This window comes from Dasypus novemcinctus, chromosome 2, assembly GCF_030445035.2.
Source record: "Dasypus novemcinctus isolate mDasNov1 chromosome 2, mDasNov1.1.hap2, whole genome shotgun sequence".
NCBI classification, from domain to species: Eukaryota; Metazoa; Chordata; class Mammalia; order Cingulata; family Dasypodidae; genus Dasypus; species Dasypus novemcinctus.
The window spans coordinates 63,435,099-63,461,538 of NC_080674.1; the positions used below are offsets into that span (position 1 = coordinate 63,435,099).

The following is a 26,440-nucleotide window of genomic DNA, read 5'->3' on the forward strand; positions in this document are numbered from 1 at the left end:
TTGTCCTCTGATTCCTTTGTTTTGTACTCTTGTTGCACACTGTACATTTTAATAGTTCAAAATGTTAACTCTGAGATTTACTCTCTGGGATGTCTCTTTCTTGATTTTGTAACCAGACTGTGATAAGACAGAGATTTTCTTGAACTTCTGGACTGCTGTCTTATCCTGTTGTTTGGTTTGTTAAATTGTTTTATAGTTCCCTTGTTTGCAGGAGTCTGTTGTCCCCTCTCTTTCCCAGGACATAGGTTCCCCCCCTTCCCCTTCAGGTTTGTGAAGCTGGCAACCCTTTGTGCCAGACTATCCTCCTCTATAAATTTTTATACTCCTTTTGTTGTCTCACTCTGCTTTGGCTTAAAAAGTACAAATTCTGGGAGGAGGGTCATCCTATAGTAGACTTTCCCTGATCAGCCTTTCCTAGCCAAATCAGGGCCAGGGATCCATGAAGTGGGTGCAGACTGGTCCCAAGGAGCCCTGAGTATCTGGTCAGGATGGGTGCCAGAACCTTCTCCAGTGGCTTCCCAAAGCTGAGCTTTCCTGACCTGTCCAGCAAATGAAGCCCTTCAGCTAGAGCTTTCCTGACCTGTACAGCAAATGAAGCCCTTCAGCTAACTGTCCCCTGTAGTCTTGAGGAAGTACTGCATCTTTAAATCTCCTCTGCCTCCACCCCTATCCCTGGAGGGTTGAAACAATGACTGCCACCACCTTTGCCCAGGTGGGTTGAAACAATAGCTGTCTTCAGAGCTGGGACCCATTGATCTGAATTCACTAATCAAAAGCCTTAGTCAGTGATTGACCTTGCCCAACCGCGGGTTGGGAAAGAGGATTTTTACATCCCTTCCTGTTACCAGCAACTAACTAATGGCTGGACTCTGCAGTGGCCTGCCCAGACAGTAGGAGATGGGCACAGGTAGCCTCTGTTGAAAAGAACAATTTACAGTTCTTTACCATAATTTATTTGCCCCTACCTTCTCATTTTCCCTGGATGCTACATAGTGTTCTTCTGGCCTCTGGAATTTCAAAACAGTTGTTTTGGTGGGAAGGACTGAATCCTGGAATTCCCTCTTCCACCTTCTTCTCAGGAAGTCTGCCTTAAATATTTTTAATGATAATTATGTTTAATTTACAATCCTATGTTAAAAATAGCAATAATCGCAATATCAAAGTGCACATAGTAAAGAGGTTGTGTTCCTCCCTGATTCTATACCTAGTGTTGTATATTCTGTCTTCACATTGATTGCATTTTTTAAAAAGTGAAACTATGTTGTGTGTGTGTATATTGTTTTATCACTAAACCATATACCATAGATATTCTTTCATGTCTGACATAAAATTTTTCCTCATTATTTAAAAAAGTCTGCCTAGTCTTACATTAGTATACTTCTTTCTACTTTAAGAGTAAACTGTCCATGGAGTTTGTATTATGCAAGAACCAAATTTATTAATTGTTTAGTTTACTAACTACTATAGCTGCTGCTATCATCAAAAATAATTAGCATTTGGGTATTGTTTTATATTTACAAATACTTTTATATGTATTGTTCGCTTTGCTACTACTTCCTAAGATTGTCACAATTGCTCTCCTTTAGAGATGAGTTAATGGGGAGTCTTGGAAGTTGAGACTTACCTAGTAAAAAGAATACAGAACCTGAGAGTCTGCTGTTATAACTCCCAAATCTACATTGTTTCCACGGAGACTTAGTTTATCTAGCATGCAGTTAAACTGGCAATGCTATTTTCCTTTTTATTAACATGCAAATCCAGTTTGCATGAAATTTAAAAAGGATACTCTTCCAGTTCTCTGTTACTCTGTCTTGGCTAGAAATGGAATTTTAAAATTTGTTTTTGAGAAACCAGTTAATTTCTGCTTATATCTATTTTAAAACTAGTTCAATTTGGTTAAATTTTACATCATAGTATAGTTGTGTATTAATAGAGCAATTTTCTCTTAAGACACTTCAATTGCTTTATTTTTCTAATGACGTATAAATACAATTTTTGTTTCCCAAGTAAAAATTGTAGAAAAATGGTACCCTTTTGATAGATAGGAAACATCTACCTCTCTCTGCAATAAAATAATTTGTGTGTCAATGTTAGTGGAATAGTATTTAGATTTAATGAATGTTGTGTATGAAATTTCACATAAAATAAATTCCGTGATCAAGGAAAATTAGGAGAGAAAAGTATAAGAGAATAGTAACATTTAATAAAACTAATGGAAGGAGGTAAAACTTCATTTTCATCCATAGGTTATACAGTATTTTTTTAAAAAAACTTTATTTCAAAAAATAAAACAGAAAAAGGCAGCTCAGCAAGGTGTAGAAGCTTTACTCCTAAAAAGTTCTGCCAAGGCACTTTTCTATCATCTAATTCCAACTACTAATTCAGCTGTTCCTCTAGTGTTCAGAAAGATATACAGATGAACACAGATTAGTTAAATGACATAGTCAAGGTCTTCTTATTAATGAAAAAACCTATGGTAGGCATATAAATATTTTTTGATATTTGTTCCTGATTAGTTGGCCCTTTTATTAATATATAGTAACATTCTTCATCTCTTAAAACAGTTTTGCATTTAAAATCTATTTTATCCAATATTAGTATTGATTGTTCTTAGTGTGGAATATTTTTTTCCATCCTTTCACTTTCAGCCTGATTGTGTCCTTCCATCTAAGGTGAGTCTCTTGTAGACAGTTAAGGTTTATGTTTTATTCATTCATTCTATCAGTCTGTCTTTTGATTGAGGAGTTCCATCCATTAACATTCATGTCACTCCTATAAAGGCATGACTTACTTTGTCCATTTTATCCCTTGGGTTTTATGTTGTCATATCTTTCTATTGGCTGTCTTTTTTTTTTTTTTAAGATTTATTTTTATTTATTTCTCTTCCTTTCCTCCTGCCCTGCCGCCCCAGTTCTCTGTTCTCTGTGTCCATTCGCTGTGTGTTCTTCTGTGTCCGCTTGTATTCTTGTCAGTGGCACTGGGAATCTGTGTCTCTTTTTGTTGCGTCATCTTGCCACGTCTCTGTGTGTGCAGCGCCACTCGTGGGCAGGCTGAACTTTCTTTTGTGCTGGGTGGTTTTCCTTACGGGGCGCACTCCTTGCGCGGTGCACTCCTTGTACGTGGGGCTCCCCTATGTGGAGACACCCCTGCGTGGCATGGCACTCCTTGCCCACATCAGCACTGCACATGGGCCAGCTCTACATGGGTCAAGGAGGCCCTGGGTTGAACTTTGGACCTCCCATGTGGTCAGCGGACACTCTATCCATTGAGCCAAGTGCGCTTCCCTAATGTCTGTCTTTTAACCATTTCGACTTCTCTTAGGCTCTTCATTTCTACATTTTTCTCCAGGGCTCTTGCCCTTGTCTTTTCTTTGCATGCTGTAAAGCAACCCTTTCCCTTTTCCTCCCCTCATTAAACTTTGTTTTAATGGGTCTCAAAATTCTGTACCAGATTTTAGGCCAAGTTGTTTCCATTTAAAAAATACTTATTTTATAAAGTAATAACTTAAAACTTGCACACAAAAAACAAATGGTCCACAAAACATTCCTTTCCTACAGAAGGATTTATGATGCATTGTTATCATTAACCAGTCTTTTACTATTAAACTTAAATGGCCAATTAAGATAAACCTTTTAATACCTCTTGTAGCTTCAGTCTGTTGGTAACATACTCTCTCTTTCTGTTTGTCTATAAAGGCTTTAAACTCTCCTTCATTTCTGAAGGATAGTTTTGCTGGATAAAGCATTCTTCTTTGCCGGCAGTTTCTCTCTTCCAGTACCTTAACTATATGGCACCACTGCCTTCTCGCCTCCATGGTTTCTGATGAGAGATCTGTACAAGCTTTATTGAGGCGCCCTTGTAAGTAATACATTGCTTTTCTCTTGCTGTTCTCAAAATCCTCTCTTTATTTGTGGTCTTTTACATTAAATAGATGTCTTGGAGTACATCTACTCAGATTTATTCTGTTTGGGGTATGTTGTCCTACTTGAATAATTATATTCATGTCTTTCATAAGGGTTGGAAAATTTTCAATCAATGTTTTCTCAAGTATTCTTTCTACCCCTTTTCCATTCTGTTCTCTTTCTGGGACACCTATAACATGTATGTTTGTGTGTTTCATGTTGTCATTCAGTTACCTGAGACCCTGTTCAATTTTTTGCATTCTCTTATCTTCAAGTTCAACTGTTCCTGTTTTTGAATTCACTTGTTCATTTTTCTAACATTTCAAATCTGCTATTACATGCCTCTAATGTATTTTTAATCTCATCTATTGTGTCTTTCATTCCCATAAGCTCTCTTACTTTTCTTTGGAGGTTTTCAAATCCTTATTTTTGCTCATACAGTATCATCCTAATATCCTTTATCTCTTTAGTCATATTATCCTTCATCTCCTTAAGCTGATTAAGGAGGTTGTATGAACATCATTTATTAGCTGTCTTAAATGCTGTGTCTCATTTTGGATTCTTGGTTTTTTTCTTTGGCTGAGCCATATCTTCCTGGTTCCTTGTAGGGTCTGTTATCTTTTGTTTTTACCTAGAGAGCTGTTTTATGTTGCTGATTTTGCTCTGTTGACCAATTTCTCTCTCTTGCCTAATGGCTTTATTTCATAGCTCTTCTTTGATTTTTAGTTTAATTTTTTCCTAAAACTTTAATAATGCCCTGTTTAAATAATCAAAACTGAGACAGGGAGCCGCTAATGGAGCCCGACCAGATCTACCATGCCTGGTAAAGAATCGGGAGAGACTAGCCTGTCTTAATTCACTTTCCTGGCCAGCAAATGGTGCTCAATTTCCACTAGCTCTTCTGAACTAACAAGTTATGATAGTTATATTTGCCAAAGAGAAACCACACTCAGCCCTCTGCCACACCCTCCCATTTTCCAGGGAAGAATCTGTCCTTTCCCCTCTATATTGGGCCACTTAGCTACAGAATTTACCAAGGCTATTTCTTTCAGGGATGATGAATGGAAAGCATTTTCAGGGGATATCAACTCACAGTTTTTCCTTTGGCCTCTCCATCTCTCTGTCCCCAGTCCCTCCTGGACAATGTGTGCAGTACTTTCCTCTTCTGCAGGGGTCCACAAAGTAGCTACATTGGATGATCTCTATGCTTTCTCCCCTATTTTGCAAGAGAGCTGCTCCCCGCCTGAGATATTCCGACACCATCTTGGATAATTTCTCTAGGGTAAATAGCATTGAGAAGAAAAAGGAGTAGACATCTGAGGACAGGGCAAAGTGTGTGTAAAATGCTTGGTTAATACAGCTCCTAATCACTTGCCTTATATGTGGGTTTTTTTCTATCACTTAGTGGCTATGTTAGGTTACATAAGCTCTAAATAAGGCATTGGATGATGGGCAGTGGCTATTAGAATAAGAAAAGGCTGCCAGTGCTTCTTTTGCCTGCCAAAATAAAGGAGGTTAATCAATAGAGACTCTAGCAAATCCAATTGTGTGAATGGCCAGCCGTGAAGAGGTTAGAGGTTTGGGTCCCAAGAAGCTGTTACAATTTTCCAGTTATAAAAATAAAAGTATTGATTCTGGAATTATTTTTCACACAGTAGCCAATTCAATCAATCTCATGTCTGACTTAGATTGTGTTGTATGGAGTTCTGGATGCCTCTGCTATAATTTATATATACCTCTGGCCAGTCATATTGAATGGATCTTTAGGCACTTTAGTAGCTTAGCACTGAAAATTGCTTTTCAGGTTTTTTAGTTTAATCATTTACTGGTTGATGAAATTTCCTTCCATTTGGATACTTTGCTAATAGGAAGTTCACTGCTCTTTAGAGCAGCCTATTTCATTGTAGTACTTCTTTCTTATAACTATTTGTTAAATACTATCCTCAAAATGTTAAAACTGATTCCCATGTCTATGCTCTTAACTCCATATGCTATTCCCTATATTCAGTATAATCTTCTTTTAACTTTATCCATTTCATAAGTTTATCTTTTGAGGCAAGAAAAGAAATAAGCAATTTCCTCTTTGACATGTTATATAAACTTATTTGAAGAGAGAGCACTCATGGACTTACTAAATCAGCTTTTAGGCTCATTCCTTTCTTCTTCCTCCCTCTCTCCCATATATGTGTGTGTGATTAAAATTATAGAGATTATGAAAAACTGGAAATAGGTAACATAAGCTCTAAGTAAGTACTATCAAAATGGAAGGGATATGCAGCGAAGGAAAATTTTAATTCAGTCTAGACCTAAAATTTCTAAACGATCTCAGCAAAATATAGTAGATGGCAGATAGGGGCAGAGGAGAGATTAGTGTTCCACAAATGTCATGTGGAGCCAAGGAAGGGGAAGATGCTCTATCTAATTTATCTCTGCTAGCATTTTCTAAGTAGGAATGGCCCTCCTGTTTAAGAGTAAGTTCCATGTACTGTGTTTCACAGTGTAAAAGTGTGCTGATATACAATAAAGAATTTTATCATCCTGTGGCAGCTATGAGGGTGTTTTCTGAAATTGTCTGTAGAAATAGGATCTTGCTTTTCAAAGTGACAGTGTAACAGGAACTAACATCAGTAAGTTTAAAACATTCTTATGAAATAGTAATACCAAACTAGGAGGATTAATGAATTATGTTCTTTGAAAGTAGCCAGGCATCACTCTATAGTTAATTAGGAAGCATTTCTTTATTTTTAAAGCTCTAAAGTCATAGGCATAGTTAAGAAATTTTATACTTTTTATGCATAAAATTTATTTTTCATTCTCATTAATAGATTTAATGAAATATAGCTAAAAATTTCTTATGGGATTTCTTTGCTGACATTCAGGCAAGCAGAAATGTTCACTGCTTTTGCCAGGTTACAGGAGCATAAAAGTTTTGTCTTTTTGTTTTCAAAGAATAACTCAAAAGCATAGAAATAGTAGCATATCCTGATAGTAATGCATAGGGAAAATTTTTGAATGAAAAACCCCTTTCATAACTGCCATCACATAATTTTTAAAAAACATATTTGGAAATGATTTAAAACTTACAGAAAAGCTATAAGCATATTACAAAGAACTCATATAACTATTCAGAACCACCTATTGTTAATTTTCACCCCATTTGTTTTATCATTTGTGCTCACTGGATAGATGGCGAGATGAGTGCTTATGTATACATAAATCCCCACAAACACATTGTGCTGTATTTTCTGAACTATTTGCATGTCATTTGCATAGATCATGGCCTTTTACTTCTAAATACTTCAATTTTGGGTCAGGGATTGCATTTAGTTGTCATGCCTCTGCAGTTAACTTTAATCTGGAATGTCATTTCCTCAGATTTTGTTTCTTTTGACTAATGTGTTCGAAGAACACAGTGCTTTCTCTCTGTCGCCCCCTGTGCTCCCTCTCCACCCTCTTTTCACTTTCCCTAAGAATGTCCCTCCTTCGGGGTTTGTCTGATGTTTCCTCATAATTGGATTCCTTCCTAGTTGGAATCTTATATAAGTGGTGCTGTGTCCTTGAAATATCACATTCAGAGGCACATAGTCTCTATCTGCCTCTCACTGATGATGTTAATTTTGATATTCTGTTCAAGGTGTTGTTCACTTTCTCCACTATATAGTTCCTATTTTTTCCTCTTGCATCTAATAAGCAATCTGTATTGAGATAGTGCTTCTCATTAAAATTTCCCATTACATTGAGAAAAATGACAGACTTTTTGTTTACTTAATTTTTTTCATTGTATATCTATTTGCAAATTTTTATTCTCTTGATTTTATGCTTCATCAAATCAGGAAATGTTATTATAAACCAATTTTCATATATATTTAGATGCAAAATATATAAATATATAGGTAGTTTATATTTAAAAGAAATGTTCTTCTTTCTGCATACTCATTCTAGTAAGGACAGAATCTGAAGGGAAAAGTAAATACTTCTATTTTGATAGATGAAGTATAGGATTATAAGCATGAGATTCGGAAAGAAAGATCAATGACAAGAATAAGAGGAAGATAATTTCAATGAGAGACTTTTTCCTGGGGGGGAAAATGGAAGGAAGTCCATTTATGAGGCTTAGTATAGTGTTCAGAAATAGTTGTAATGAAAATGTAGTAGGAACCAGAAAAGGGATATAAGGAACCATTTTGCAGTACTATTCCAGAGAATTATAATGTATTGGAGATGATAGGAAGATTGAACAAAATACAGAATTTAAAGCTCATGACAAGATTTTAAGCTTCCTAAATAATGTGAAACACTGTGAAATGATAATACTCAACCAAAGCATAGGGAAATGTACCTTCCAGGAAGTCTTGTGGGAAGTTGAGAAATATAAATTCTAATCTCAGTTTGCCACTAATTAGCAGTGTGATCAAACCTAGTCAGATGAAAGGATCTTTGAATTCCTTTCTACCAACCTGCATCAACCTTTTTTGAGTTTTTGATTTGTGTGCCTTCTCTAGTAGTGATCCCTTGTCCCGAAGAATAGCACTCCTTGTGCACAGAATTGTTAAACTTTCTTTTGCTAGTTCTGGGTATTTTACCACATCAACCTAAGAGTTATAATTTCTTTTTCATGTTTTTTTCAGTTGTATTATAGTAAAATATTGGAAGTTCCTTCCTTTATATTTGGAACACTACTTTTAATTTTTTTCAAAGAAATGCATTTCCCATAGATTTTAGTGCATACTAAAACCTGTTAGAATTAATTTTCAGTCAAGACATAGCTTTGAAAAGATTTGAAGTTCCAAATTCAATAGGAAAAAATGTATATCCGTGTTTTCATTTTCTAGGCTGCTGAAAGCAGATACTATGAAATGGGTTAGCCTTAAACAATGGGAATTTATTAACCTACAGTCTGAGGCCGAGAAAATATCCAAATAAGGCAATGTGTTCTTCCCAAAGACTGGCTCCCAGTGATCCTTGGCTCCTCTACCACATGGCAAAGCGCATGGCAGCATCTGCTGGTCTCCTTTCTCTTCCAGGTTTCATTGATTTCAGCTTCTGGCTTCCATGGTTTTCTCTCTTCTTTATTCATTTCCATGTACAAAGGAGTCCAGTAATAGGATTAAGACCCATCATGAATGAGGTCAGTTACACCTTAACTGAAGTAACCTCATCAAAAGGTCTTTCTTACTGTGATTTTATACCCATAGTAATGGATTAGATTTAACAACATGTTTTTCTGGGGTGCATACAACTTCAAACCACCAGTCTATCTAGAGCAGTATACATTAATATGTTTCTGTAGTGAGGTTTAACAGGTTTTTCCTATGATTTGAAGGTAAGCTGTATTATCTAGGCAGTTTGACACTCTGTCACCCACCCTCTTCAGTTGCTTTCTATTTTCCTGAGTTCACTGGCCTGTTTTAACAGTTGTCTATTTCTTATGTTTCCCTCCCTTTTCAAATTTACAGTACACCCTGTCCCTTCCATTGACTTTCCTTCTTATTTTAGTAAGAAAATAGCAATAATTAGATGAGAACTACCTCATCTGCCCTCCACCTTTACCCAAAAGTTCTGCTAGCTCTAATGTTACAGTGTATAAACTATCAAAACTGTTATTCTTCTAGCCGAGGCCATCCCTTCCACTTGTGCACTGAATCCTATTTCCTAAAATATTTGCTCCCACAAATATCCCTTTCTCATTTTCATCAAATTTTCTTTCTGTTAAGTCCTTACCAATAGCATAAAAATATCCTGTTGTATTTCTCAACTTAACAAAGAAGAAAGAGAAAACGTGACTCAACATTTCATGTCAGTAATGCTTTTTTTTACTGCCGAAAGAGGTATGCTAGTCTGCCAAAGGGCTGCTGATCTAAAGTAACAGAAATCTGTTGGCTTATTTTATAAAGGGTATTTATTTGGGGTAAGAGCTTATAGTTACAAGACTATAGAAAGTCCAACTCGAGGTTGCTTTCTCATCTTGTTGAAAGCAAGATGGTTATTGTTCTCTGGCTAGTCTCTGTCTGCCTTCGTCTCTGGGCTTCCTCTTTGTCTTGAGGCTCTGTGAGCCCATCCTCTTGAGCAGGGGCTCTTAACAAGGGGTTTGTGAGCTTGAGTTGAAATTCAAAAAACCATTATTCTTGTGGGGATGTGTTGGTGCAGTCGTGATATATTTATTAAATAATACACAGTATAATGTGGAATTAGTAAGGGGTCCATGGAACAAAATATGTTAAGAACCCCTGCTCTCTCTCTTTTTTTTTTTTGGTCAGCATCCAAAATTGTTTTAATAGCAGGGCAGGATCTGAAACTAGTTTTTGTAACCTTGGCTTGCCCGCCGGCCTCTGGCATGCTCGAACTTCCGGCCCTTGGAGCAGACGTAGGGTTTGGTGTGCTGTGTGAGGTGCCTGGGGCCTTGCCAAAATGCCTGTACACCTCCCGGCCCTTGAGGGGACCAGAGAGGATGGTGCTGCAGCCCTTGGGGGAGTCCAGGGCCAGCTGGTCAAAGATGAGGATCTTGCCCCCAGCCTTGAGGATGCCGCTCCGGGTGTAGCTGCTCACGTGCAGTGCACACACCTTCAGTTTGGGCACCTCCTGAATCCGCACATTATTTATTATGGTCCCCACAACCACAGAGGTTTTGTTTTCATGGCCAGGAAGCTTCATCTTCTGGATCATCCGGGAAAGGGACAGAGGTGGCCAGTTGATGTGACTCATGAACAACCGGTTGAGCACAACTTGATTGAAGGTAGAGTTGGTTCATCTGGCCAAAAACCTGTACAGCTTGACCAGCAGCCTCAGGTAGATGTCCTGGCTCTTGGGCTCCTTGTGCCGAACTTTTCAGTCCTTGTCGTGATGGACGTCAACTCCCATGATGGTGCCTCCTACTCGCCCAAGTCCAGAAAGCTGCCCTTGAGGCTTTGTGCTAACCAAAGTCCTGTCTCTCTTGGCATAGGGCTTCTTTGTCCTGATCTCTTCCCAAAATCAGCTGTAAGCTCTCAGGCAAAATGTCTCATCTCTCTTGGGGCCTTACCTGTTTAAGCTTTCTTCTTTCTGTCACATGGCAGGATCAAAAAAGGAGTTCTCTTTTCTTGAGTATCTGAGTCTCTGTTTGTGTTAGACCCTCCAAGGGGGTGGGCATTCAACCTGAGTCACACCTTACTGAAGTAATTGAATCAAAAAAGCCCCCAAGGCAATCTTATTAGGTAGTCTAATCGAAGACCTCTCAACTGAATTTAACATAATCAAAGGGTATCACACCCAGAGGAATAGATTAGTTTACAAACAGTCTTTCTCTTTTTGGGATTTATAACATCATCTCAAACTGCCACAAGAGGTACCTCTTCTTTTGTCCCTAACCCATTTCATTCAGGCTTTTATCCCCATCACTCTACTGAAATCAGTCTTGCTATGGTTGCTCAAATCAGTAATTAAGTTTTAGTCCCAATGTGCTTCTTAGTAGCATTTGATATTTTATTACTTTCTCATACTTGAAACCCTTTCTTCAAATACCTTCTAGATCATTACACTCACCTGTTTTATTTTTCATTTATCTAATGTCTACTCCTTCCCATTCTCCTTTGCTAAATCTGGATTCTCCTTTTCTTTTAGCTTCTAATCTTTGGAATACCCTAAATGCAGCCCTCAAACCTTTTCTCTTCTGTCTCTATTGTATGAACTCCTTAGGTGGTCTCTATCCATTTCCTTGGCTGATGATGCCCACATTTATATTCTTAGCCCTGACCTTTTCTCTGCTCTCCAAACTTATATATCCAACTGCCAAAATAGCATGTCCACTTGGAAGACAATTAAGCATGTCATCAGACAGACCTTTTAAAATATATAACCTGTTGTATATAAAATTATGTGGGTAAGAGTTTATTATTTTAAATGGGAGAATGTCAGAAACATAAACGTGTTAGTTATTCTATATTATAATGTGATGTATTTTGGTAGATGTTGAGCTTATATTTTCAAGGCCAATTCTTTTATTTCCTATGATTTTAAAAATATAAGCAGATATTTAAAAATACAAGAAAAAAGAGCTGACCTCCTATTTGGACATTTAAGCATAATTAATATATTGGCGTAAGAGCCATAATTAGACATATCCTAGTAAAAATGCCACAAGCCAAAGACAAGGAGATGATCTTGAAAGCAGCAAGAGGAGAGAGAAAAATCTCATCACTTACAAAGGAACAACAAAATTAACAGCTGGCTTGTCATCAGAAACAGTGGTATCCAGAAGACAGTAGGATAACATTTTCAAAAGAGCTCAGAGAATAAAAAAGCAAAACAAAACTGTGACCCAAGAGTCCTGTATACTCCAAAGCTATCTTTCAAAAATGAAGGCAAAATAAAGACTTTCATAGATGGACAGAAACTGAGAGAATTTGTTGCCAGCAGATCCACCTTATAAGAAATACCAAAAGACATTCTTCATGCTGAAAGAAAGTGACCCCTGACAGTCATTTGAATCTACACACGAAAAAACAAAAGAGCACTGGGAGGGGTAACTGTGTTATTATAAAAGGCAATATAAAGCATAATTTCTTTTACTTCTTTCTGTTAACTGATTTAAAAGGCAAAAATTACATAAATCAATATGTATACAATGTGATGCCGGGCCTATGACTGTAGAAATTTAATATATTTGATAATAAGAACACAGCGGAGTTGGGTGGGAGCAAAGCTCTTTTGGATTAAGGAAAGAACTCAAGATAATGCAAATCTACAGAAACTAATGAAGAGAACCAGAAATGATAAATAAAGTTACTGTAATAAAAGCTATAAATATATACTTGCTATCCTTTCTTTGCTCAAGTTCTTTTAAGGACATAAAATTACATAAGGTAATAATATATAACAATATATTGTTAGATTTAGAACATTTATAGATGTATAAGAGTAAAACTACAAAAGGAGAAAAGGGAATAGATTTATTTGGGAATAACATTTCTGTTTCTCACTAGAATTAGTATAAATCTGAAAGCGATTCTGATAAATTAAGATGATATGGCAAGCCTTAGAGCAACCACTAAGGAAAAAAAATCAGAAAAAAAATTAGAAAAAAACTTTAAAGAAATTAAAATGCTACATTACAAGATATTCACTTACTGCACAGGAAAGCAATAAAGGAAAAGAGGAATAAACAAAAAGTAAAATGACAGTAAATATGAACTATGACTAGATCAAAGAATCCAATAAAAAGTCTAGATTAAAAAACTGAACTATAAAACAAGGTAGAACTATATGATGCCAATAGAACATACATGTTAAATTCAAAGATAGAAATAGATTGAAAATAAAAGGATGGAAAAAATGAATATCATGCAAACAGTAGCCACAAGAAAACTGGAGTGGTCATAATAATATCAGACAAAATAACCTTTTAAAACAAAAAATGTTACTAGAGATAAGCACATTTGTAATAAGAATTAACCTCTCAGGAGTATATGGCAAGTATAAACATATATGTACCTAACAACAGAGCACCAACACATAATGTATTTTTTTCCTTATAAAAATGAGATCTTAGGAAGAGGATGTGGCTCAACCAATTGTGCTCCTGTCTACCATATATGAGGTCCAGGATTTGATGCCCAGGGCTTCCTGGTGAGGGCAAGCTAGCCAACGAGGCAAGCTGGCCCACACAGCATGCTGGCCCATGCAGGAATGCGGCCCCCTACAGGAGTGCCACCCTAAGTGGGAGTGCTTCCCTGCACAGGAAAGCTGTGGCCCAGGTAGGAGTGCTGGCTGATGCAGAGAGCTGGCGCAGCAAGATGATGCAACAAGAGACAGAGGAGACAGAATAAGAAGACGTAGCCGAACAGGGAGCTGAGGTGGTACAAGAGAGTAATCGCCTCTCTCCCACTCTGGAAAGTTCCAGGATGGGTTCCCAGAGCTGCCTAATGAGAATACAAGCAGACACAGAAGAACACATGGCAAATGGATGCAGAAAGCAGACAAAGGGGGGAACGGGCGGGGGATGGGGGGGAGGAATAAAAAAAAAGGGAGATCTCTATATATGTAATGTTGTAACCTCATGTCTTAGTTTGCCACAGGTCTGCCAATCCAATATACCAGAAATGTGTTGGCTTTTATATTGGAAATTTTATTAAGGGGAAATCTTGTGTTCCAAGGCCATAAAATGGCCAAATCAAGGCACCATCAGAGATGGTTTCTCACTTAAGGTTCATGCCAAGTTCACATGGCAAGGCAAGATGGCGAATGAGCTCTGCTAAGGTTCCTGCCTTCCCCTCCAGGCACTCAGTTGTGGGCAGTCAGGCTTATGGTAGTCTCTTCCTGGGTCTCCTCTCAGCCTAGGCTACTCCGCTTTCTCCCCAAGCTCAGATATGGGCAATCAGGCATCTCTCCCTGGGCCTCAGCTCCTTAAGCCTTTTGGGGATTCTCTGTCTTTCTGCAGCTATAGGTGAACCTGAAGTCCTCTCTCTGACATGGCAGGGTCAAAATGGCAGAGCTCTCTTTCTCTGTCTCTCTTTCTCTGTGTGTGTGTGTGTTCTCAGCTTATATAAGACTTTTTTTCTAATCAGAGTTAGCTGATGCAGTTGAAAAATCCATTTGAAACATTTCATTCCAATTTTTATGTTGCTGAAAATATTAAAAACAAACTTGAGCAACCGACTTCCTGTTCCCTTTGCCTTAAATCCATGCCATTTCTATTTTTTGTTTTTAGTTTTTTATATTTATAAAATAGCAATAACATTAACCAGCCACAAAAGATAGTGGTGAGAATTTTAAATCTTTTTGATAATGTTTTGGTATCCAGTATGCCTTCTGCTTTTTTAGTCTTAGAAAGATAGCGCTGGGTATTATACCAAATATTTAATGTGGAAATAATTCCTATTAAAATCTAAGCTAATCATTGTCTAGTTGTGTATCAGGAAGTAATTCAAGTATGTAATTAATATTATTGTTGATATTTTAATGCCTGAGCAATCTGCCTTTTGGAAAATTATATGTAGCATAAGCATCATTTATATATATATAGTCAACTCCTTAAATATTTTCCTTAAAAATTATATTATATAGAGCTAACATTTTCATTTCAGAAGAATTAAACATTCAGACATATATAGGGCAGATAGTCATTAAAGGGTCTTTTTCATGCTCCCCAGCTTCTCTTGCCAAAGATAACCTCTGTCAGTAATTTGATGTGTAACTTCAGATCATTTTAGGGCATAATGCATTTCTACATAATATATTAAGGTACATATTCATAGCGCTCAATATTTTTTATACCCCATATTTGTTTGAAAAATAAAAAATGATGAGCACAAAGGATAACAGCTTTTGTATTTACCACTCTAAATTGATTGTTGTGTTTGCTATTTTTTAAAATTGAAGTTCTTAATATATATATTTAAAACAATGTAAATATTTTGAACTTCTTTAAAATTCACACTCTGTATATGTTGTAGTTCCACTTACTTTTTCTACTCAATTTATAACTGTTGTTGATAAATAGTTTGTTCATTCTAAATATATAAAATTTTCAAGTTTTCTTTTTAAAAGTCATACTTTATTTTTTAAATTATAAGAAATATTTAGGTGTGTGTATTAGGAAAAGTCAAATTAACTGCATTCTGAAAAAATAGGTTTCCCACATTTCCTTTCAACAATACATTTGAAACACAGATAAAATTACTTCCTGTCTCTTAGTTTCCTGTATCCATGGCAACCCCTGTTTTACACACTGTTTTAGAACCAATGGGAAGAGTCGTGTTTGTTTTTAAAGTGGTAACTTAAGGAAAAAAAGGTTGAGGGGTGGAGGGCAACAATACCACAGAAAGAAATGGAGTTTAAAAATGTCCCTCAGCAGATTTAAAAAGAAAACCTCTACTTGAATCAGCCGAGTGATAATACTATGAATTTCCTGTTCTTGGTAAGATTATTTAAATGTAAACTTTTAGCTGAAGTGAAAAATAATTTGGCTTTATGAAGAATTATAGTTTAAAGGGAGTTTAAATGTTCTTTAATGTTTATATTTTCACAAATTGCAGTGTTACTTAATTGACATTACAATTTAATATTAGTTAAGAGACACACTATATAGCCAAAGACTTTCACCCCTGCATCATCACTTGTCACCTTTGTTATAATCAATTGTAATATTTTATATGAACTAAGCAAACATTATACTTTGCAGTTCATTAAATTAGAATTATCATTTGTCAAACATTGGGTTAATGGTCTGGAGGTATTAATAATTCTAGAACATGTTCCAAACTTTCATTACTTTATGCTTTCACCGTGGTATGGTTTGTGATATTTACTGTTATTGCCTGATCCTAATAAAAACAAACTAGAATACAGAATTCCTAGTATTATAAAACTTTCATTTTAAGAACTTTTTGATGATTTACAGTTTTACTTTCTCTTTTTATAGCCAATTCTGATTTGAACAGAAAAACCAAGAACAGGGCTATGTGTGGATTACAGTTTTTACTGCATTACCTACGGCTGTTTCTGCTTATTACCTATTATTTTGTATTATTATTCCATAAAGACGGATGTTCATCTTTTTGCCAGCTCTGCACTGGGAGACAAATTAACTGCAGTAACTTAGGCCTTTCAAATATTCCCAAGAATTTTCCTAAAAGTACAGTTTTTCTGTATCTAACTGGAAATAATATATCTCATATAAGTGAAAATGAATTAACTGGACTTCATTCTCTTGTGGCATTGTATTTAGATAATTCTGGCATTGTGTATGTATATCCAAAAGCCTTTGTTGAATTGAAGAATCTATATTTTCTATATCTAAATAATAATTTTATAAAACGCTTGGATCCCGGAGTATTTGAGGGACTTTCAAATCTCCGTAGTTTATATTTACAGTTTAATCAAATATCTTTCGTTCCAAGAGGAGTATTTAATGACCTGGTTTCAGTTCAGTACTTAAATCTACAAAGGAATCGCCTCACTATCCTTGGTAGTGGTACCTTTGTTGGTATGCTTGCTCTTCGAATACTTGATTTATCAAACAATAAAATTTTGAGAATATCAGACGCAGGCTTTCAACATCTTGGAAACCTTGACTGTTTGTACCTAGAAGGCAACAATTTAACAAAGGTACCATCGAATGCTTTTGGAGTACTTAAGAGTCTTAAAAGACTTTCTTTATCTCATAACCATATTGAAGCAATACAGCCCTTTGCATTTAAAGGACTTGTCAAATTAGAGTATCTCCTTATGAAAAATGCAAGAATTAAAAATGTTACTAGGGATGGGTTTAGTGGCATTAATAGTCTTAAACATTTCATCCTAAGTCATAATGACTTAGAAAATTTAAATTCTGATACATTTAGTTTGTTAAAGAATTTATTATACCTTCAGTTAGATAGAAACAGAATAATCAACATTGATAATGATACATTTGAAAACATGGGAGGGTCTTTGAAGATTCTTAATCTGTCGTTTAATAATCTTACAGACTTACATCCAAGGGTCCTTAAGCCATTGTCTTCATTGACTCATCTTCAGGCAAATTTTAATCCTTGGGAATGTAACTGCAAACTCTTGGGCCTTCGTGACTGGCTAGTGTCTTCAGCCATTACTCTAAACATCTATTGTCAGAATCCCCCATCCATGCGTGGCAGAGCATTGCATTATATTAAGTGGACTGATTTTACAAATTGTGTTTCTTCTTCGACAAATGTATCCAGATCTTGGACTGTAAAATCTCTTCGTATTCGTCACAAGACCACTGCGTTAATGATGGCCTGGCATAAAATAACCACAAATGGGAAACATTTGGAAAATACTGAGACTGAAAGTGTTACTTTTTGGGATCGAATTCGTACTTCACCTGCCAGTACATTTTTTCAGGAGAATACCTTTGGTAATTCATTAGAGACTACTGCTGCGTTACCTGTGCAGATAGATCTTACTCCTTCTGTTAACTTGAACTTCGAAAAAAACAGTGTTCTACCAATTGATACTGCATCAGTGTCAGGGAAAACATCTCTAGTTTGTACACAAGAAGTTGAAGAATTGAATAAGGCTTTTGACATTTTGCTGGCTTTTTTCATCTTAGCTTGTGTTTTGATCATTTTTCTGATCTACAAAATTGTTCAGTTTAAGCAAAAACTAAAGGCAGCTGAAAACTCAGGGGAAAATAGACTTGAATACTACAGCTTTTATCAGTCAGCAAGGTATAATGTCACTGCCTCAATTTGTAACACTTCCCCAAATTCTCTAGAAAGTCCAGGTTTGGAGCAAATCCGACTTCATAAACAAATTGTTCCTGAAAGTGAGGCACAGGTCATTCTTTTTGAACATTCGGCTTTATGATTCAGTTCAACTAAATATTGTCTATAAGAAAACCTCAGTACCATGGACATAAATAAAATTGAAACCCCCTTATAGGATTATATATTTTGTTTGAAAATACAGTGAATTATATGGTCTTAGTGTTATTAAAGTATATGTTTTTAATAATTTGTGAATATTGTATTCATTCTGAAAATATTTTCTTTGACAGACACTATTAAGTAATAATAGTAGGTAAAATTATTATGTACTAAATGCTGTTCTTAACACTTCACATATCACATATATTCCTTAAGCATCCTCCTTATAAGGTAGTACTATTGACGGTTTACAGGTGATAAAACCTGAGCAGAGAGAATTTAAGTAGCTGTCCCAGATTCTCACAGCTTGTGACACTTTTTAGGACTGTGACTGCAGAGCCCATACTTTCATTTTCCTGCTATGAAACTGCCTATGTGTTAAGATTATGATTGTAAAAAACATAAACATGGTTGCTATCCTTAGCAGACCTTGAAATCTAGAGGAGGAAATACATGATTGCTATACAATGTGGTAAGTGCTGTAGTTGGAGGAGCTTTGGGATTTAACATGTGGCAGTCAGTGATGGCTTTGTGGAAAACATTATGTTGAAACTGGATCATAAAGGAAAAGTAGAAATTGTCCAATGAAGAGAGCTGAGTAATGTGTAGAGGTAGCACCATATTTGAAGGGTAGAAGAAAGTGAATTCTGCTTTTTAGGAACTAAAAGGAGTATGGCTGGAGTTGTGAGTGAAGGTATAAAATTTGAAGCTGAAGCAAGAGATCAGATGAAGAAGAACATTGTAATTTCATGCTTTATTCTGAGGATAGTGGGGGGCTAATGAAAAATTTTAAGCAATGGAGTAACACAATCAAATTTACCCTGAAGAAAGTATACTCTTTTTCTCAAAGGAGCAGCAAGACTAGAGGCAGGATTAATTGGGTAAGAATCTGAATTACTAATTCAGGGGAGAGATGTGGAGGTCTGGGCTAGAATAATGGCAGAGAAGATAAAAAATTCTAGAGCTACTTTGGAAGTGAAATGAACTGCTTTGGCGATTGGAATAGGGGTGATAGGAAAGAGAGAAGTCAAGGATGTTAGGTTTTTGGCTTAGACAGCATTAAGCTGCATCCCTGAGGTAAAGAAATGAGAGGCGTAGGGTATGTGTGGGGACAAAATAATGAGTTCAAATTTAGATATATCAAATTAAAGGTTCATTTGGAATCTTCAAGTGGAAATATCCACCAAGCAGAAATTCAGGAGAGAGGTCTATCTTGGTAAAGATCAGTAATTCTTAAGCTTTTACCACACTGGAAGCATATGTTACACTCTTAACAATAATAATAACCACCACTTGGGTCATGATTTTGAAGTCTAAGAATAAGGTAAGAATGAGACCTTGTAGAAGGTAAAGGAACCCCCAGGAGATGTTGGTAGATTTGATTGAAATTTGGAGTGATGTAATGTTTTTCTCTGTTATATAAATTTTACTTGTATAGCAATATAGTATTTGTCATACAGTAAGTGCCCATGCTCCTTGATAACATATTAAAATTTTTTTTCTTAAGCATTATATCTTATGTTTTTATCTGCCTGCCCCTTACAAATAAAAATTAATATTTTTTATTAATAAAAGTTATTACTATCTGTATAAAATTAGCCTGAAACAGTCTGGAAGTGTTCAACCAAGCATTAATAATGAAGTTTGTATTGTGAAACAGAAGTAATTATAAGAAGGTTTTATGTTGTTCATTATATTTTAAAACACAGGTTGCTGGGCCTCACCCCCAGAGTTCCTAATTCAGTAGGTCTGAGTTGGGGCCTGAGAGTTGGCAATTCTAACACGTTTACAGCTGATACGGCTGGCCTAGGGATCACACTTTGAGAACTACTACCTTAAGGTATTTGAGAGAAAAAAAGAAAGGAGTTGAGAGTGATTTGTGGCATATCTAGAAATTGCAAAGAGAGGCACCGTACAAGAGTTTAAGAACAGTATTTTCCCTTTCCCTACCTAACTTAAAGCTTTGTTCTTGATTATGATGTCAGTAGGAAATGTGATTATATTTTTAAAAAGTATTTTATTTAAATTACTTTTGTCATTATAGAAGTGTGTGTGATGTTTGTTTTACCTTGAAAGACATTTTGAATACATTTTTCTCTCCCCCCGCCCCTTTGCAGCTTTTTGCTTGCTGTCTGCTTTCTGTGTCCATTCACTGTGCATTCTTCTGTGTGTCTGCATTTGTTTTTATTTTATTTATTTCCCCCCTTGCAGCTTGCTTACTGTCTGCTCTATGTGTTGATTCGCTGTACATTCTTCTGCATTTTTGCTTGTCTCCTTTTTTTTTGGTTGCATCACCTTGCAGAGTTGGCTGTCTGCGGTGCCTGGGCCAGCGACTCTCCTCAGCGTGCAGGCGAGCCTGCCTTCACAAGGAGACCCCGGGACGTGAACCCAGGGACTCCCATATGGTGGATGGCAGCCCAGCTGAGTGAGCCACAGCTGCTTCCTCTATGCTTTTTCTTTGTTGTGTCTCCCCACCCCCTACAACTCCAATTAATTTTTTTCTTTAGAATTACATGTTCATTAAAAAAAATATTACAGAAATATATAAGGTAAACATCCATCATATCCCCACTCTTCATTACCTAAACCATATCCTCTTAAAATTGTTTAGGAGCAACATAGCTGGCTATTCGAATTTAGGTAAAATCCCTCTTCAAAGAAGGTGATTTAGAAATTCTATTAAAATTTTTGGTATTTTTATATGTGACTTAAAGCTCGACCAAATTTAGGCTCAACTAGAAAATGTTTTAATCTTATTAATACCAATTTATGTATGGAACTATAGTTAATATAAGTAGTGTATAAAACTAAGGGCTCATTTCAGTCTCTATCAGCAGCCATTCCTTTGTAAAATGTTAGCCAGTTCACATTTCACTGTTTGACATTTGCACAGTTAAAAATATATCAATATATAAAAATTGATATATTTAAAGTAATATCAATTTGATGTACGTAGTAATTTTCTGATATAATTTCTGTGTTTCTTTTTTTAAAAATATTTATTCATTTATTTCTTCCCCTTCTCTTCCCCTCCCCGCCCCAGTTGTCTGTTCTCTGTGTCTATTTGCTACGTCTTCTTTGTCAGCTTCTGTTGTTGTGAGCAGCATGGGAATCTGTGTTTCTTCTTGTTGCGTCAGCTCTCCATGTGTGAGGCACCATTCCTGGGCAGGCTGCGCTTTCTTTCGCGCTGGGCGGCTCTCCTTACGGGGCGCCCTCCTTGCGCATGGGGCTCCCCTACGCAGGGGACACCCTTGCATGGCAGGGCACTCCTTGTGCGCATCAGCACTGCGCATGGGCCAGCGCACGCAGGTCAGGGAGGCCCGGGGTTTGAACTGCAGACCTCCAATGTGGTAGGTGGATGCCCTAACCACTGGGCCAAGTCTGCTTCCCTGTATTTCTTTATTTCACATTTTGATCGACCCTACCTTGGACAAAATGGCTAACTTGAAGCCAAATAACATTCTGAATTATCGTAGGTAAAGCATATCCTTTCCAGGATTTCCCTACACCATTTACTAAACATTCTTGATTAGAACACTCAAGAATAGAAAGGGTCCAATTTAAAATGGTTGTGTTTCAGAAGGATAGTTTTAGACACAGAATTCACTTTTTTTCCATTGGATATTATAAATGATGGCTAAAGTTACAGGACAAACCAAAAAGTCTTTTTTCCCCCTCATAATAAATGAGAAGTATAGAATTCAACTACCATTTTTTATAACATTTTATACCTTTTAAATATATTTAGAATCCCAATGCGAAATTTCAGGAACCTGCCTCTTGCTTCTGGTATAACTGAAACTTGCCTCCAACTCCCTCTTGAATTGGAGTAGAGAATTTTTTTAATTCTTAATTGTTAAAAAAATATTTAGATACCATAAATGTTGCATTAAAAATATAGGGGGTTCCCATATGCCCTGCTCCCCACATCGCCCCCATTTACCCACATTAACAACATCCTTCATTAGTGTGGTACATTCATTGTAATTGGTGAACACATTTTGTAGTATTGCCACTAAGCATGGATTAAAGGTTACATTGTAGTTTACACTCTCTCCCACCCAATTCTGTAGGTTATGGCAAGATATATAATGGCCTGTATTTGTCATTGCCGTGTCATTCAGGACAGTTTCCAAGCCCTGAAAATTCCCCTGCATTATATCTATTTTCCCTCTCTCTGGCCTCAGAACCTCCAATGTTCACTGCTTCCACATCAATGATTTTAAGTTCTTCCATTGCTAAAATCCCAGTAAGTCCCCTCTAGTCCATAGTTCATTCCCCAATCCTGAGGATTCTGGGATGGTGATGCTCACTCTACCTCTTATTCAGAGGGTACTTCAGCCCCATATGGCTGATGGATGGGACTTTCTTGCTTGCAGTTGTAGACTCTCTCAGTTTCTTGGTGTGGTAGTTGTCCATCATCACCTCCTTAGTAGAGAATTTTGATGCCAGGCTTTTGGTGAAGGCTTTAGTGGTATAAGATAAAGACAGGAGTCTTTATTCTTCTATTTTCTGGTCAACATGAGTGACCAGGAAATAGTAGAAGGCCACAGGTTGTTGAGCGGGTGATAGAGATAAAGGAAGATTAAGATATCTCATGATCTTCTGCAAATGAGGGATTTCTAGTGTTTTGGTACCTGGAGGCTAAATGGTAGGGAGACATTAAGTGTGGACATTATGGGAGAGTGAAGAAATTGTGTTAAATTTACATGGAGTGGTAAAAGAGTTGTGGATATCTCTTTGTTCACCTACAACTACTACTTTTTACTTTGGGTAGAGTCTTGGATTTTTTCAGAGATAAAGTTCCAAGGTTACTTTATTGATCTACTCTTGTCTCATGGCCACCTGTGTGTTTTGAGTCAGCAACAGGTGGAGAGATTATTCTCTTCTTTCCTATTGTCTTGTATATATTACATAGGGATCCCTAAGAAATAGAATTTAATCAGGCCTCACCTATATGACAAATAGTTTCATTTAGATTCTAAATCTAACAGTTTTTGAAAACTTTATTGATGAATAAACCACATATAAAAGTGCAACCACCACTCAGCTCAAGAAATAGAACAGGTATAACATATATGGAATTTCTTGAACTTATAAATTCTATAAAAACCTAAGTGATTAAGTTTTGAAATAGAGGGGAACCCACAAATATTTGGGCATTTTTTTCCGTCAATTATCTTACCCATACTAGTACCATAGTAAAATCTGCCATATTGGGGGGTACAAAAATGGGAGAAAAGTCTAGGTCTCACTACCAAGTTGCTCCCACATGTACTTCCTTGGGCCCTGTTTGGGCTTATTGCTCTTCCTTGTCATAATGATTCAACTCTTACTTGTCTTCTATTACTGATCACATGCTTGGAAAATATATATGAACTTGTTACATGATGTATTACAAGTCAAAGGAGAATAGGATATGTAGCAGAAAGAAAAAGCTATTCTGTTTACCTATTTTAAAACTTTATTTATGTCCATCTCCTATTGAATAGCAGTATTTTTCTCCTGAGAAGAAGTATATCTCTCTGTGCTGTTATTGGACTTATCATGAAACCTAAGGCTAGTGGGGCAGAATTTGCAGCAGTTTTCTCAAAATGTTCATTATCTAGTTTCTTAAGGATTTCAGTTATGGAAACAATAGTAGTAACAGGGGGATAGGGCCCAATATTTTTCTATACTGGTGTTGTATGGTTTCAAGCATAGTTTAAATTAAAAATGAGCTTTCTACTACTTGTCATCACTTTGATGAAGATGGTAGTCTCTGTGGCTGCACACTTTCAATGTGGGTAGCTCTATGGGTTAAAAGTGAAATTTTGGTGGTGAGAGCAGCATGAATGAGATGAATGTTTAATATGCCTGCTGTTGGCCCAGATGTGCCTCGTCTTAGTTCATCTGACTCTTTTGAGTGATAAAGGGCATCTTATTTGAATAGGGGATAGTTTTCTTAAGATCGAATAGTGTGGAGACCTTGTATATGCATTTTCTTCCTATTTTCTTTCCTTTCCATTTCTTCTGTGTTAGCTTTCTAGTACATGTGTAAAACCCCCTGCCTGTTCTTAATTTGGATCTTTGGTATAGGAAAGTGTTAATATTTTTTGCCTGATAACCTTTGTGGAATTCCTTTTTCTAGTCTTAATACGTAAGGTTACATTTTCTTTGTATTTTGTTGAGACTCCAAAGTTTTGTATGTTCTGGCGCAGTTTCCTTTTACTTAAGCAGAAGCCCTTTGTAATCTCCGATTATCTGTTTTTCAGCTATGAAAGCCTTTTGAACACCATCTTCTAGAATCGAAACCAGATCCACTTGTAGTTTTATTCTTATTACAATACAGTTTATCACGTAAGTTCAGGGAATAAGATTTCAGGCAGGTAGAAATCCTGTGTGAAAGCCCTGAGGTTAGAAAGTGTGTGTAAAAAAAGAAAGAAAGAAAGAAAAAAGGCTGGTATAGCTGGAAAATAGTAAGCAAGGGGTAGGCATTGCTAGATAGGAGGTCAGAGAGGTTTTCCTGTTGGTTTCTTTTGTTGCTGGAGAGGTACTCAAAAATCTGGTGTTGGATATCTTGAGGTTGGAATGCTCATGAGACTGCCAAGAGTGGATGAGAAGGACACAGATGCACAGAGTTCTGGAACTCAGAAAGGTCACTGTGCATGGTAGCAGTATTCAGGAGGAATTTGACAGTAAGCCTGCATACGGAAACTCTAAGATTTTTTCATCAATTTTAATACATATAATCAAATGTCTATTTCTAATATTAAGGTGTTAGTTTACTTGCATAGATATTTTAAAATAATGTAAAATAACTTTAGAAAGATTTATTTTCCCATCATTTCATGAAACAATTTTTAAATACTTCATATAAATCTTTAATACCTGTGTCTTCATCATCACCAGTAAATGTCCTCTTTTGATCATCTAACACTATTCCACAGTATATTGTCTTCATTTCTGTCTAAGCTGTGTGGCATAAAGCACTTTCCCAGGAATCAACCCTGAACCACAAGTACCTTTTCATATAACTTTAATAATTAGCATAGCAGTGTCTGACATTTACAGTCGGTGAGTCATGTCCCTAACCAAATGACTGTTAAATTCTTTACATCCCTTTTAAAATAATATGAACCAGTTCTATCAGTGATTCCTATAAGCATCCAGAACAAGCATTGATTGAAATTTTTTCAGCCTGATGTCTTTTTCCAAATAGTTCATGATCATCTACTACTCTCACTCAATGATCATCTACTTCTTTTCATGGAGTCTTAATTCATCTTTATTGAGTATTGTCTCCTACAGCATAGTCTTTCTCTTGAACATCACATGTGATGACCGTGTCTTCTCATCTCCTATTATACATGGTTTCATTATACTTATTTCTTATTGTCTTGAAAATAATGGCTTTTTCTTTTTGCTTATGTGTATGTGTGCACCTTGAAAGAAAAAAGACAATTAGAGAATGGTTTATAATATAATAGCCTTGGTAAGGATCATTGTTGGGCACAAAAAAATTCAGCTTTCATTTTAAGATAACTTAGTGAATTTCCACTATGAATTTTTAGCCTATTTCCTTGCCAGTATTTGTCAGGGGAGCTAGATTTATTAATATACTTTTCCATGACCCTGCAGAGAATACTGTGTAGAAAGGAAGGATGTGTGTTTCCATTTAAGTGACAGAAGTATTTGCACCTTAGTCCTGGAAAATATCTTTGGAGGAAAAGAGCAAATTTTAGTGTAAATGTCAGCACTTTTTTAGTCTCTGGTGTTACAGAAATTCTGGAATAAATCAAGACTTTCAATAAACGGCTGCTTTTTGCTTAACCTTGTTAAATGACATGTAGAGAAATATAGTTAAAAGAATATTCTATGTGGGTGTGACTTTTAGTGCCTAAAAACTTGTTTATTTTCTTAAAGCACCCTGACTTATCTGTCCTCTTATATTTGATACACAATAATACAATAGAGATGTCAAGTATTCATTAGGTATGATGTACATGAGTAGTGTAACTATGGTTTTATTAAATAACAGAAAATTCTAAAGTGACTAAGGGTCTGATTCACTTCCTTCTCAGATCTCTACTATGAAAAACTATTAACTCATCAACTTCAGCTTATACAACAGTTCTGTAGAGTTAATTGAAAATTTTCTTGTATGTGTCTGTTTTCCTCCCAGGTCTAAGGGGAGTA

The 26,440-nt window shown here is 36.3% G+C and overlaps 2 protein-coding genes and 1 pseudogene across 2 annotated transcripts in view; 2 read left to right on the top strand and 1 right to left on the bottom strand.

The window, feature by feature from the left end:
- The window catches only part of IPO11 (importin 11), a 256,004-nt gene that overhangs the window by 199,375 nt on the left and 30,189 nt on the right, over window positions 1-26,440 (top strand). The gene's annotated exons all lie outside the window — the stretch shown is intronic.
- LOC101413992 (large ribosomal subunit protein eL18-like) lies at window positions 10,198-10,760 on the bottom strand (annotated as a pseudogene).
- Window positions 15,677-18,344, top strand: LRRC70 (leucine rich repeat containing 70). The gene is made up of 2 exons (XM_004448677.4): window positions 15,677-15,792; window positions 16,297-18,344. Exon 2 carries the CDS (start codon window positions 16,335-16,337, stop codon window positions 18,201-18,203), a length of 1,869 nt encoding a protein of 622 aa, XP_004448734.1. The 5' UTR covers window positions 15,677-15,792; window positions 16,297-16,334; the 3' UTR covers window positions 18,204-18,344.